At 40.2% G+C, this 15,399-nt stretch overlaps 1 protein-coding gene across 1 annotated transcript in view; it reads left to right on the top strand.

The window, feature by feature from the left end:
* EFNB2 (ephrin B2) overlaps positions 1-13,505 on the top strand; it is a 46,448-nt gene extending 32,943 nt beyond the window's left edge. Inside the window, exons 3-5 of the mRNA XM_063337388.1 lie at positions 7,124-7,216; positions 7,973-8,086; positions 9,707-13,505. Of these exons, the coding sequence (XP_063193458.1) occupies positions 7,124-7,216; positions 7,973-8,086; positions 9,707-10,089 (590 nt within the window). The 3' untranslated portion in view covers positions 10,090-13,505. The remainder of the gene's footprint in view (positions 1-7,123; positions 7,217-7,972; positions 8,087-9,706) is intronic.
* Positions 13,506-15,399: the final 1,894 nt, after the last annotated feature.

Below are 15,399 nucleotides of genomic sequence, written 5' to 3'. Positions count from 1 at the left end.
CTCTAAATCATTCCAAGAGAATTTGGAAAAGGGACGCTTGCCAGCAGTGAAGCAAGTAGGATTTTGTTGTGGGTGGGTGGATGCTGTGACCTTCTGTAATGGATAATAATTCAGCAAATAGTTTACAGTTTAGTAGACTTCAGCTGTGGTATTCCTTAACCCAGAGATAAAGTGGTGCCGTTTTTAAAATGATAGGCAGCAGAAACCAGTTGGAGCTCATGGCTTTTTTGATACTTTCCAATTCCGTCTTGCTCGCTGTCTCTTTTTCCCTCGATGGAAAGACTTTGTTGACATAAAGGGCTTTTTTTTGCCACCTGTATTCTTGTTGTGAGATGCCATGTCTCCCTGGAATTCAGAGAAAAATTCTAAATGTAGGAAAGGGGGGAAACTTTACAAGAACTCTCTCCCTATTTTGTGTTGTTGTTATATACCAAGGTATATCACAGTACAGAACTCGTTGGCTCTGTCTTGCTTGTGTCCTCCATGTTGCACCCCCCCAAAAAAATATTGGAACAGTAATAAAATCTGTCCCTTTCGTGCCATATGAAATCAAGTGGAGAATTTTATGGGGAATTATATAAAGGCCCCTATATCACGAGTCCCATCCAAGTACCACAAGACACGCCATTCACATTTGGACAAGACACATTTTAGAGCAGTGGTTAGAAAAGTGAATCACAAAGTTTCACGGCAGAGCCTTTGCCTTCTTCCAGGCAAGAAGAGGCCTGTTTTTTATTTTACTTCATTTTGTTCTGGTTTTAGCTTGACTGGGGAGGGCATTGCTGCTTACTTTCTGTGCAGAATATAATTTGTGGATCCTGTTTAGATATGAATCCTGAGACGTACAACATAGGGCTTAATTTAAAAAACAACAAGGATGAGAAGTGGAAAAGAAGAAGGGAGAATTCTGTTCCTTTCCTTCAGATAGAAGTTTTGCTGCATGTGTGGATAGAGGGAAAAAAGGCTGCCTTCAAGAGACTTTATAAACGCTCCATAAGCTTTAGTTTAATGAGAATTTCTGAATGGTCTTTAGGTTGAGAAACTCCTTAAAATTCTGCTGCCACCTTGGTTTTGTAAGTAGGACAAATAAAAAACGAGACATGTTAGAAAAGCAGGAAATTATTGGTAAACCATTTTAATACATTTTTCATGATTGTCTCGGTGTCCTACACTATGTTAATTGAGCAAATTCAGCAGGTTTTTATCTTTTTTTATGAAAGATCCTTTCTTCATCTCTGTAAGATCAGTAGAAAAGTTAGGATGTGATTTTATTGTTCAAGCACAGAGAGTTAAAGAGAGGAGGCCTTCAGTCTGTCCATAGAAGCACAGACAACACAATCACAGTACTCTGTCCAACTATTCATAATGCATTTAAGTTTTAGCGCTTGTCGTCCAGGTTTGGGACTGCTGATAGCTAAATTTTGGAAGACAATTTAATTTTTTAAAAAAGTGAAGGTTTCAGTGCCAGTCTCATTTTTTGTCACTACAAGCAAGGGCAAACCGTTAGTTGCTAGTAGTTGAAATTAGTATATTTGTCTTCTCTATAAACTCTCTGCAGCTCACTCAACGTAGTGTTTGCCAAGCTACCTGTTCTTTGGTGAGTGGCCTGAACAATTTTTTTTGGTTGTTTCAGATCTCCATGCAGATCTGGCATTGCTACTAAGAAGAAAAAAAAAAAAAAGGAATTTAATTTCATTTAATTAAAACACTCTTTCTATTACCTCAGCTGCCTTGTACTGCATCCCTGGCTGGTCTAGAAACAACCTCCGTGTTGTGATCTGTGATTTGTGGTTTCGCAGTGTGTGATTTCTGGTGTTCTTAAACTTGTCCCATAAATTTAGATAATTTATGGGAAAGAAGAATTATTTATTCAGTGCTTTACTAAAAGAGTCATTAAAAGGACCAAAAGCAGATGAAAGCAGTGAGAGCACAAACACACGATGCCTGGCCAAAATAGTGTTCTATTACTTAATAAAATAAAAAACCCTCAAAAGCTTTACATGCACTTAGTAATCCTGTGAGTGCATATGTGATCAAGTGCAGCTTTGCTTTAAGAATAACTTCATCCTACTGTTGGATCTAAAGCTTTTGTTGATTTTTTGCTGCTGTTTAGGCTTTTCCATTCTGTTTCTAAGCACAGCTGGAGAAAAGTAGAGATGGGTATGATTATTTGATATTATTTAGCGCTGATTTTGAGAAACGTATGCTTTGATGCTGAATTCAAGCAGCATTTAAGAAAAAAAATGGTGCAAATCACTACTATTGGACAGTACTGATCAACCCCAAAGAAACCTGTAATTCTTATTTTTCTATTAACAGATCCAAACCGGCAGCAATTAATCCTTGATGACCTCATCAATTATGTGTCTTTGATGCATTGCCAAATGGCTTGTATTGTCCACCACACTAAGGGGGGACAAAACCAATTTTGCTCTCACCCATCAGTTGACATCACTCATTCATTCTTATAGTCTGTGGTTTAAGGTCCATTTAGTTTTCACAGGAAAATTAAGTACGACGATCATAATTTCTGTCTTCAGCTATGTAGTCCATTTCATATTCAAGCTCTAGAAATAAACGTGCTATAAACTTGTGTTGGTTCAAAGGATATGACATTTAATTTGCGAGTAGGTAATGTTTTTCATAATACTAAAACATAAAAGTATGGGTAATAATTGTGGCAGAATTAAGAGGCTGAGGGTTTTGTCTGCTGGTGTTTTCTTTTAAGCAATTGCGATGGCATTTTTTCATTTTGTAATGTGTGTTTCTAGGAGTGAAGGAAGTTGAATTTTTGTGACTGTGCCTTCATTTCTAATCTCTTTGTGAATGAAAAGCTATATACAGGCACAAATCCAGCAGCTTAATTCTCCATCTGATTAGAGCAATGTTACCAACCTGATAGGTTGAAAACAGCCAAGATCCATGCAGTGACTTGGCCTCCTGGGAGGCAGAGTAATAACAATCAAATGAAGACATATTAAAATGCAATATTACTTCCTCTCCATGGGGACTGTATAAGAATCATAGCCAGGAACTATTCTTGTCAGCTGACTCTGTTTCGCTCACTGATTCCCTGCCTCTGCATTTATGACTAATGCATTTTGTACAATAAACAACACTTGTGAAGTTTTAAAAGCAAATAAATGTAAATCATCATCATACATTGATTTACATTGAGTTACAGGTTGGGTGTTTGGTTGTTGTTTTTTTTTTTTTTCAGTTGGTTGAGTTTTTTTTTAAAATAATTTCTATATTTCAAAGAAGGGAAGGGCAGAGATGGAATGAAATTCTTTGGTCTGAATCATTTCATTTCCTCTCGTGTAAGTGAGATGATATGTTAGGCAGTGTTTTATGAAACTGAAAATGTATTCTAGTTTCTCCAAAGCGAGTGTGTATCAGCACTCTTAACTATAATTTTGTAAGAGGTCAGTTTTTCTGAAAGTTGAAAACCCAAACTTAATATTCCTTATAAAATGGCAGCTGCTGTTATATTCAAGGAATGCAGACACACAGCGTTTATATGGAGCTCGAACATAATTTTTGACTGTCTGCTGTAAACACTGCCTATAAATTATTATGATTTTGTCAGAAAGTCTTAAAATTAATAGATTTTAGGGCAATTGTATGTGTTTATTTGTAGATGTGGATAAACTGAATAATTTAGTGCGTTTTTGACTGTAATTATTAGTTTTGTGATTGACACCAGAGGAACAGGACAGGTCTCAGAACATCACAGGTACCTGTCCATCACAAAGATTTAAAAATATTTTGCTGCCTGTTTAGCAAGATTACTTTTAGTTTCCTATGTCTTGCTGTATTAATATAAAGCGGTGTGGGATCCTGAGAACATTTAATACTCATGAGAAACTTTATATTAATCATTAATTATGTTTATTAATGTTAATATTTAAGTAGTATCTAGTCGTCTTAGCACAGGGCCATGTATGGCAGTTCATGTGTGAGCAATTGCCTCTAAAATATATCCATATTTAGACCTAAATATTAAAAAACAACTCAAACGTTTTCTTATTGATGTATATGTATATAAAAATAAACTGGATGGAAGGTCTACAATTTGATCATGTAATCACACCAGAGAGTAGCATTTCCGTTTCAGACACAAGAAGCTTGTGTTACGTTTCTGTGTTTATACCCAAAACTCCTATCACAGACACTTTTTTTTTTTGGTCTTATCTTTTCCGAATGAGCAGAGCTCCAGGTGCAGGGTCACTTTGCTGCAGAAGAGTGAGCACGGTGGAGGAGCTTACATGATAGGGGGTATAATTTTCATTTGGAGATCAATATAGGAAGGCAGCGGCGAGTGTTTGAGGAATATTTTGTACTCGCTCCCTTGTTTGACTTCTGCACACTCAACTGTCAAGGGGCATTAGCAATATGAAACTGTGTTTTCTCTGATGTCCCAGATTACTTCTTTTTCTCCGCGCAGCTTTTCAAAGCTTGAAATGATGTGTTTAAAACTACCCACTTTCTTCCCGGTACACTAGGGATATGCGAGGTTATGTTTCGATAGTCTTAATGAATTTTGAAAAATAATTTCCTCCAGTGGCCTTGGGTAATTGTCGGTTTAATTACAGGGAGAAGCTGAGATGGAAACTTTCCTTTGTCACTGAAATGCTCCTCTTTGAAAATTCCCCGTTCCCTGGGACATAGCAGTCTGTACTCTGAGCTATAACGTAGGCTTTCCGAAAACCCCTTGAAGAACTGTGGAAAAAGTGAATACTTCTGCAAATTCATTCATCTGACATCAAAGCTATGAAAGCATTCTTTTAGCGAGCAAGCAAGGCAGATTGCGCTCGCGTAGGCACACAACCAGACTCATTGTACATCTGGGCCTTCCCGTTTGGAGACTGTATTTGAAGTAATTTTGCATTCTTTTTTTGCCGTCTTACTTTCTTATTCTGTACTGAGGTCAGACTGCTTCCTCTGCACCTTATTGAGGTCTCCTGCTCTATGGGTTAAACGGCTGGGCCTTTAAAGAATAAAAAGGCATTGATGTTCAGAAGAAGCAGCATTCTATTCAATTAAAATCAAGTAGAAGGTGTTTAAGGAGATGAGCGCCCCCATCGCCTCAATTAAAAAACAAACGAAGAATAACGAAAAACGCAAGTCAAAGTCAGTGTTTATTAGTTGTACTTTCAGTTGATGCTCAGCTTTGGTATTTCTATTTACTGCTTTTTTTGCCTTGTCCTTGTGCTGGTACATTGGCAAATAGGTCATAAAAAACACTTTCAGCAAAGACACATTTGATTTATGTCCAGAACTGGTTCTTAGTATTGATTTTTTTTCCCTCTGGAAAAAAACAAAAGAAAACAAAACTATATGTCTCCATTATTTTCTGAGCCTGGCAATGCAGTGGCACATTTCAGATCGGCTTTTATCTTAAATTACTCATTGCGCTCTTTTATATTTTAAAAAGTCTTTTTTGCAAGTTGGGAAAAAAAAAGACGTAGTTTCACAGACAGCCATTGTTATGTTTTTACAGGGGGGAGGGAACAAGGGGAGGAACTGGGAGGGACCACGTATGAGGAGAAGGGAATTTTAGGAAAAGAAAGCACAATTTGGGAAGTTTGTATGGTGGCCGTAATTCGAGTTAGTCACAAAAGAGGCAGAAGTGGAACAAAAACAAGAAGTAGATCAAAGGCTAGGAAGCAGGGTTCAGCGGTATGGGGTTTATATCTTTACGGCTAGAGAGAAGATTAGAGCAAGAAAAACAGTGCCATGGGGCTAGGAAGACATTGTGAAGGAAAAAGGAAATATACATAGGCTGCGTTTGAAAGGAAATCCCCAAGGAAGGCGAAAGAGAAGGAGTGAGAATTAAAAACAAAGATCTGAACAGTGTGAAGCCCTGATTGAATTAGATCCTGAGCTGAAAGGAGAGGGGCAGAGGCAGGAAAGTGCTGCTTAAGCAGTTCACCGCGGCCACGGCGAGCAACGAGCGCCGGCATCTCCCATTTTCTATTTGTTTTCTCCAGCTGGTGGCTGGCTGCCAGCGCGTGTGCGCGCACCCGCTCCTACGTGCATTTTTTGGGGCCTTGGATAAACAGCTCCAAAAAACGACGGTGGAATGTGCACCCCCGGGACAACCGGGGTAGGAAAACCCCCGGTGGGTTCCCTAAATAGCGAAGCTGGAGCCCACCGTTGGCGGACGCGCCTGCTTTGCCACCGTGGCCGGGGCATCCAACGCACACGCCGAGGTGGCGCGGTGTGGAGTGGCTGCGATGCCCGGGGCTGAGGAGCTACCAAATAGTTCTCCAGCAGCTGTTGGGGGTTTGCAACCAACAGCTGGCTCGGGCGGCACCCCTAGACTGTGACTCAACGTTTTGGATTCTCCAGGGGAGTTGTGCTTCGCCTTCAAATCGCATTGCAACGTCAGCTGGCGGCGGGGACGCCCGGTTCCAGCCAGCGCCTAGATAAGGGAGAACAATATAAACGCAGGGGAAAGCACCCGTTTGTTTGTACGAGCTAAAAGGTTTCTGTGAGAATAGAGCGTATTCCCCCCCCGCCACCCGCCCCCACCAAGGCTCCTCAATGCTGAGAAAAGTGAGATTGTACTTTAAAATATTAAATGGTTTTCCAATCAGGGCAGAATCTCAGCTTTCACCTGGGTCTTTTGTATGCGTTCATTTCTTCCAGCAGGAGATTTGTAATAGAGGAAGCAGGTGTAACGTGGTGATTATAAAGATATTGTTGGGGGAAAAAAAAAAAAAAAAAAGAAAAAGGGTGAATTTTCAGTGCTCTGCTCCTCTCAGCCTGCCAGGGCTTGCTTTTCAGCTGACTCCATCACCTTTTAGCAAGGTGCCGTGTTTTTGTCCAAGTCAGTCAGTCAATTGTGCGTAGAAAAAAAAAGGTTGCTGGGTAAATTTGAAACCTCGATAACACATTCCTCCATTTGTATATATTGTATGGCTTACCGATGTATTCATTCCTTTGGCTTTCAACATTTCACAACTTTCCATAGGTCAGCCCGAGCAACAAGAACAGGTCCTGGTAGACTGAAAGATTTCTGCTTTCAGACACTCATGTTCACATCACTTTGCCTGTTGATTTCCTGATTTTTATTTATTTTTATTTATTTATTTATTTTCTTTTATTTTTTAATCAGCAACATCTAATGGGTCTTTGGAGGGCCTGGATAACCAGGAGGGAGGGGTGTGCCAGACAAAAACCATGAAGATCCTCATGAAAGTTGGACAAGGTAAAGACCATCTGCTGTTTCATGAAATCACTTTGATCAGTCTCAGTGTCCTTATAGTTTTTGGGTTTCTTTTAGCAGTGTAGAGCAGAGAGCCGACCGAGCCTAGTGTGGTCATTCCTCCCTTAGAGTCTGAAAGCAAAGCCTGTTTTCTCTTCCTCGGCTACTGACAGATTTCTACAGGAGGAGGGTTAGCGTAATAAGATCTCTTCACTGGAGAGATCCCTAGAAGGAAAGGTCACCTGGGAGTAGTGTGTTTCAGTCATTTTTATTTTTATTTTAAAAACAAAAGCCACAACTCTGCTGTTCAAAATTATTTAAAATACATGAAAGGAGGGAAGCTAATATTTCTATAGTTTGCTTGTTATGAATTCTGATTACAGAGAGGTTTTTGTTCATTGTCTCTTTTCACATATAGATAACCTATTGTGCAGGAAGAAAGAATTATTCTTCTGAGTAGAAGTTGGTTTAGTAGTCAATCAACTTCCTCAGTTAAACTGAAATGTCATCTGCAAAGCTTTTCTTGCCAATTACAGGAGTCCCTATAGTTTCTGCAGATGGCCTCACAATTTAAACCTCTGAAATAACTAATAACCATTTTGCTTTAAAAGGAAAATTACGTACTTATATCTCCCAGACCTTTGCATAAAGATTCTTCTGTTCAAAGCCATTCCTGTCTCACGAGGTACCTAGAGCTGGCTTACAAGGCTCTGTACCGTCAAGTGCCGAAGCTGCATGAGTCTTCTTTCTCTCCCCCAGATCCCAACTCAGCGGGGCTGCCCCGGCACACGGATCCCACCAAGCGCCCCGAGCAGGAAGCTGGCACCAACGGGAAGAGTTCCACCACCAGCCCCTTTGTGAAGGACCACTCAGGTGGGTGCGGCAGGGCTCGTGCCTGGGACGGGGCTCTAGTGGAGTCTTCTCCTTTGTCCCCAACCACATTTTGTTTTACCGTTAAAGTGCTAGAAAAATGAATGTTTTCGTACTGAGATGAAGCAAAAGCCAGTTCTCATGCTCTGGTGGGTAGTGTCTGGGAGCTGTAAATTTTGGCAACGGCTGCTCTCTCCCCTCTTCCACTCTGCGGTAGAAGTTAATTACATCTTGTGAGAATATCACTCATTTACAGGAAAGTTTTTGGATCGGACATTCGCTAAGCAGCTTTACGATGGTAAATGCTGCCTTGCATTTAGTACTCTGGCAGATGAACGAGTCTTTCTGTCTTTCTCTTCCCGTATAATACATTATCAAGTGGTTCTCGACAGCCATTTATAAAGTTTATTTCAAGGCATCTATAATTAATGTCCTGATCTTTTAACTGACCATATAAAGTCTACATATGAATGGATGGTCTTTCACTAAATTTAAAGATTTATTTTTTTTTAATAATTACCTAATTAAGACAAACAGATAGCTCCAAACAAATATCTTCAGGATGCATTTCAGACATTAGGTGAACAAGAAAAAAAATAACTATCAAGACCCAAGGTCTCTGGAAGAAAATTTGTTGAATTGGGAATGCTGCAAAGCAAAACTTCCTGTTAGTTGATTCTGGGGTTCCCGAAAATGGCTGCAAGTTTTCCTTGCTAGCTCTGTCATTAGTTACTGGGCTAATGGATGTTTGATATGGCAGTCACTGGGCAGGCTTCAGCCATTTCCTATGAGGGTTCCAGTAGGAAAAAGTTCACAGTTATGTGGACGTAGCATCTGCAGCGCTCTTCCACCTGTGAGTGAGCACCAAGAGAGGGAAGTCAGTTCAAATTTTCAAGTGAGAAAGTGTCAAGTGAGCACTCATTTAATTTTCGTGACCAATAACATGACAGTGTAGTGGCACCAAATATTCAACAGGCTGTTCAGCACGTGAGCTTTCCTGACTACCAAACTACCAAATGGTGTTGTTTTCTTTTAAGTGAATGTAAGTTAATACAAACAGATATATGCCATAGCCATTTTACCTATCTCCTACACTGCCTCAAGCTCCTTTGCTTCATGCGCAAGCAAGAGGAGTCCACATAATGAGGCACTAAGGACGGTTTAGCTCAAATCAATATGCGAAAGATAAAATAGCAGAAGAATGGTGTGACACTGAACAGTACCAGTTGTCCTGAGAATTCTCATTTCCCTGTGTTATTTTCCCCTCGCAGTCCTATCCCACCCCTCTCTGCTGCCCGGGGCTGGCCGGCATCTGTTAAAAGATGCGGTCTGCATCAAAGGCTGCCTTGTCAGTGCCAGTCCTCGCCGCTGATGGATGATGATGTATGAAACAGGGTGGTTTGGGAGCAGCACAAAAGTGAGACCAACAGACACAAAGTCTTGTTTAATATTGATTGCTGACTTCGGCTGTTTGCATTTAGCTATCTAACAGGGTAATTGGTTTGTCAAAGTTTAGCTGTCAGTTAATTCTTCCAGTCTTGCTTACTCCACACATTTTTAAGCAGCGTAAATGGGTCGCGGGATGGCAATAACTTTTGTCTGTTGTGTTTCCGTTCTTTCCAGGATCTAGCACAGATGGCAGTAAGGCTGGGCATTCCAGTATACTGGGTTCAGAGGTGGCCTTATTTGCAGGGATTGCATCAGGGTGCATCATTTTCATCGTCATCATCATCACTTTGGTCGTTCTTTTGTTGAAGTACCGGAGAAGACACAGGAAGCATTCCCCGCAACACACGACAACTCTCTCACTTAGTACGTTAGCCACCCCAAAACGCAGTGGCAACAACAATGGTTCTGAGCCCAGTGACATTATCATTCCTCTAAGGACTGCAGACAGTGTCTTTTGCCCCCACTATGAAAAGGTCAGCGGCGACTATGGACATCCAGTGTACATAGTTCAAGAGATGCCTCCTCAGAGCCCAGCAAACATTTATTACAAGGTCTGAGAAACACACAACCAACTCTGTGGTACAGTTCAGTCGGAGAGGAAACTCACTGGTCAAATGCTTTCTGTTGGGGTTTGTGATGACGCCTTGTGCGCTAGCATTGACTCAAGCACAGGGGGGGAAAAGGCGACAGCTCTTTCTCCGGGAGCCGACGCGAGCTGGACAGCTTACCTAGTCTGTAGAATTCCTATCTCGGTGAATAAAGTATTCACTAAAAGCTGGAAGACTTTTATGTAGAAGATGCCCATTCTGATTGCTGTACTCTTGTTACATTCATCATCCTCAAAGCCATGTGCTGCAGGCGTTCAGGCATGTACAAAAGCCAAGGGAAGATGGAGTGATCCATGGATGTTAATAGCTCTAGGCATCCTGGGAAGGTGCTCTAGGATATATCAAGCTTGAAATGCAATCTTCTGACTTTTGTGTGTCTCTCTCAGTGCGTACTGGATTTGTCACACAGACCTTGGTGTCTAAGTAAGACTTGTTAAATTTCTCTTGCTTTTAGTCCGTCACTGTTCCATTTGTTTCTGTTATCCGAGGCTCTGCCATCCTTCACATAAAATTTCCTTTCACTCCACCTCCTGAATCACTAATGGAACATTAATGTTTGGAGATCCACGCTCCATCCATCTGCTACAGCAGCCTCACTTGAATGGGTAATGCGTTTATAGAAATTGTGTTTGATAGTAAGGAGCCTTCCAGCCAAAAAAGTTAGGCTGTCAACAAAGTCAAGAGCAGGACTGGGTGGTGGAGGGAAGGGCTGACTGCAGTTGCAACTGAATACTGCTGCCTCAAAAATAGAAGCTGGGAAGAAAAAAGGAAAAAAAAAACAATCACATTTAGGTAGCACAGCACTTTGGTATGCTAAGTTTTAAGAGGCAAGTAGGAGACACAATAACACGCGCAGTGGATTAGGGCTGCGTTTGAAGGAATTCATGGTTATCAAATACCAGTGTGCAGAAAAAAAATGTAGTACCTTCAATACAGTAGAACAAAGGGGTATTGTTAGTAAGTGAACAGGCTTGGAGAAGACAAGACAATAGCAGGCCGCTGAGGATATATTAGGGCAGGGCTGTTGCGGTACTGGCAATAAAATATACAGCTTTGAAGCTGTAGCGAAAACGTAGTCTGCGTTGGATGACTTTTAAGCAGACTCAGCTGCTATACTATCACATTATACTAAACACAGGGAAAGCATTTAAGAAAATAGCAGAGAGCCAAATCTGACCAAGATGATTATAAGCCAACGGGTCAAATGAGCTGTAATTCTATCACTGGTAAAGTTGTGAAAAAGACCTTTCTCATCTCTAAAAGTAAAACCGAATTTCTTTCTGACTGAGCCTTTTGACACTTTGGTTTCTTGTAGTGCTGTCCCTGCACAGTGAGTGTCGGTACTGTGACTGACACAGCAGTTCATTGGTGCTCTGTTGCAAAGTTAAAGCACATATGGCAAACCTCTTGCAGTTCGTAAGAATAAAATAAATTATGACACTGAGATGGAGAAGGAAGATATGTCTTATTTATAATAGGTGTATAGAACACAAGGGATATAAAGTGAGAGTTTTTCTTTCATTCGTTCTTTCTTACTTTCTTTTTGTTTTGATTTGCTTTTTTACTAATATATATTTTGAGATTGCACAGAATCTACACCAGAAGATGTGAAATTCATTTGCGGCAATTAAATAGTCTTAACTTGTCATCATTTTACATATATATGTGTGTGTATGTATGTATATGCACACATACATATGTTTATATATGCATTTATATGCATATATATACACACTTTTTTTTTTAAAAAAAGAAACTGCTTCTGGGAAAAACATGAGCCATCCAAAAAAAAGAATGGGAGCATATTAAAAAAAAAATAAAAATATCCAAAGCATCTCATGAGATAAAACTAGGAAATATAAGGCCCAAAATATCAGGAAATCAGCGTTACTGCATCATGTATTTAACAATGACAAGGTGTGCCGGCATTTATTTTCTGTGTTGTGTTTTCCCTTGCCTTATGGGCTGATGTGTTCTGTAGATTTCGTTGAGGTTCATGGAAGCGGGGGGGGTTCAGGTTAAAGTTTTCTCTTTAGCATGGCTATTCCCCTGAAGCTCCCACCCTGGGGAGGAAATAAAAAAACCTCTACTTTTATATGTGCTATGCAAATAGACATTTCTAACATAGTCATGTTACTATGGTAACACTTTGCTTTCTGATTTGGAAAGAAAATGTAGCAACAGCATTTTGGGGTTCTCAGACCTCTGGTGAGCACCTGCAAGAAAAAAAAAAAGGAAAAAAAAAAGAAAAAAATCTGTCATAGAAATGATCACTCTCTCTGTTTCCTGAACCTGAAAATGATGTTGGGATGTTGGTCCAAAAGAGAGAAACAAAACAAAAAAAAAAAAATCCCAACCCATGGTTCTGTGGAAGGTTACCATGGTGACTAACTACAGTACATATGTAATTCTTTTCAACAACCCTTCCTTTCTGTGAATCCATCCATACAAGGTTCTCTTGTAAGTCATTAAGATTTTATTTTGGGGGAGGGGGAGGAAGGGAAAAGATGGGCTTACTGATCCTGATTTTTATTAAATCAAATCTACGCTTCATCGGTTGGCTACATTCTAGTTATGTACTAAACTGTGAAAAAAAAAATAATCAGATGATTTGCTCAAGAGCAACCTGCAACCAATTGAAAAAAATAAAAATGTACTGTGCGTCTGTTTTGTGTCTGGTGCAGAAATATGACAATCTACCAACTGTTCCTTTATTTGACGTTGGTCCAGCTTTGAAAAGTTACTGTAAATGCCTTGCTTGTATGATCATCCCTAGTCACCCGACTTGGAATTTGCACCATCATGTCTAAGTGAAGATGCTGTAAATAGGTTCAGATTTACTGTATATGGATTTGGGGTGTTACAGTAGCCTTATTCACCTTTTTAAATAATAATAAAAAAAAAACCACATGGAAACAAGAAAAAAAAAAGGCTTTTCTTAACCAGATTGTGTATATAGAGCAATGTTGGTTTTTTATAAAGTCCGAGCAAGATGTTTTGTATAAAATTTGAATTTTGCAATGTATTTAGCTACAGCTTGTTTAAAGGCAGTGTCATTCCCCTTTGCACTGTATTGAGGAAAAAAATGGTATAAAAGGTTGCCAAATTGCCGCATATTTGTGCTGAAATTGTGTACCATGAATATTTATTTAAGAATTTCTTTGTCCAGTTTGTAAGTAACACAGTATTATGGTTGAGTTATAAATAATTTCTTCTTTCTTTTTTTTGTTTGTTTTTTTTTTTATTATTTGTTTGTTTGTTTATTTGTTTTGTTCTGTTTTAAAACTAGCCGGTCATAAGTTTGAAATCTGCTTTAGTTCCACATTGCAATTAGTTCCCAGAAAATGAAAATTATGAAAATCACATTCCACATCTGTTTCAAAATGAATTTGTTCTTAAAAAAATAAAATATTTTTTTCCTATGGAAACCTTGCCTTCTAAGTATTTTCTTCTTTTGTGTTGCCTTTTTTTTTTTTTCTGTTTTAAAAGATGAAAATAAATCAGAAAGCCACCAAGCCTGCTTTCCTCTGCTCCTCCCTCCTTTCTTCTCTCTCTGTCTCCTCCCTCCCCATCTCTCCACCCTGATTGCTAGTGATTTATAGGAAAGAAAGCTCCTTATAATACACTGGCTTCTGTTAACCGACTTCCCAGATTTTCCCTTACCTATATCATCAGATTTTAAAAAACACAGGGCGGGTCTTATGCTCTTGGAAGGCAGTGAGCTTCAGTCAGGTGCAGTAGCCAGGTTGCCTGGATGATCTGGGAGGTGAGGTTGCAACCATACAAGTAATGCCCAGACATTATGGAGGGGATTTATACTCTGGGCAGAGCCAGAGAAAAAAATATACTGGAAGCCTTCTGGGCACTGGTGCTGTCACTGCTGCTCCTGAGGAGGGGGAATGGCAAGCCTGGGGTGGAGGGGCTGGGCAAGAAGCGACGGGATGGAAGATGTTGGGAGAATGGCAAAGGGTTAGAAATGCTGCAAAGTCAGAACATCTCTGCATGGTTCTTTCAGTGGGCCCGTGCATCATCCCGTCCCTGCTTTACTGTGCCTTAAATTAAGGGAGATGGGGGCCAACGTGCAGGTGACAGAAGCCTTAATAGAAGATCTGTGGTTGCACTGCTCTAAGATAAGATAAATGATTCTCTCATTTAATAAATAATACCTTCATTTTTTTGACAAAGCCCAGTAACGCCGAAAGTGAAGCGCCTTTCAGTTTGTTCGCAGCGTATGAATGGCGTGATCAGCGTACAAATGGCGTGATCATCCATGGAGTAACAGGTGGGAAGATCTACAGAGGGGAAAGATGCATTTGTCACTTCAACAGCAAATGCCAATTTGTCATAGAATTGTCATTGAAGAAAGGCAGTTAGTTATTCGTAGTATTGGCCACGCAATTCCCATTTGTCAAATTATTTTTTCTTTTCTGAATAATCAGGGAAAAGAAATTACTGTATGGCAAAGGCACTTTGTAGGTTGCAATGGCACAAGCATTCTGAAACCAGACGTACAGAAAGCCCTGGAGCCTGTGGAACGGTAGGGTTAGCATGGCTTCTTGCTGATGGAGCTCATTTTACAGGTCCAGTTTACAGAATCTGTGCTGGAAGTTGACCTTAGAGGAAAAGTCACACAGTGGCACTTTGGTTCATCCCCTGACTCTGACACAGGTGTCCTTGGGAGAGTTACTTGGTCCATCAGAAAGCGTAAGTGCCCGTGGTGAGCATCCTCTGACTTCTCAGTAAATCACTTGGGCCTAATCCTGCATTTACAGCTGTAAGTCACTTCAAAGGAGGTAGTCCTGTGTACTCAGAGGCACATGCTGGAGAGACTTCACTCCCTGCTTCGTGCTGCACATGGGGGATTTCAGTTGCTGATCTCGGTGCCTTGTCAAGAGGGTCCCCACATCGTTAATGGCTGTGAGGTGGTCAGGTCTGGACTCCTCTAAAAGCTTGTCTGATACAGACATCTGTTAGAGCTGTGACTCTAGCTTAATAAAGGCTAAGGCTATTGTTTTTATTTTAGTCCTTGGTAAATTCTGGAACCTGGGGATAAGAGGAATAATTTGATAGTGTCAAGTTTACGTGGCATTTTCATTTCTGTGCCTCTTTTTTTCATCTATGATGAACATATTTTATTCTATAATTATAAATATATTATATTTATAACTAGCATGTATACTGACACCCCCCCACACCTATTTTTGTCACTGTTTTAGCAATAAGGGAAAAACAGTCTTGCTATAAACAATGTCTTCACTG

This window comes from Chroicocephalus ridibundus, chromosome 1 (genome assembly GCF_963924245.1).
Source record: "Chroicocephalus ridibundus chromosome 1, bChrRid1.1, whole genome shotgun sequence".
Classification (NCBI taxonomy): Eukaryota; Metazoa; Chordata; class Aves; order Charadriiformes; family Laridae; genus Chroicocephalus; species Chroicocephalus ridibundus.
The sequence above is the reverse complement of the archived record's forward strand: the minus strand, read 5'-3'. Positions and strand labels throughout refer to the sequence as shown.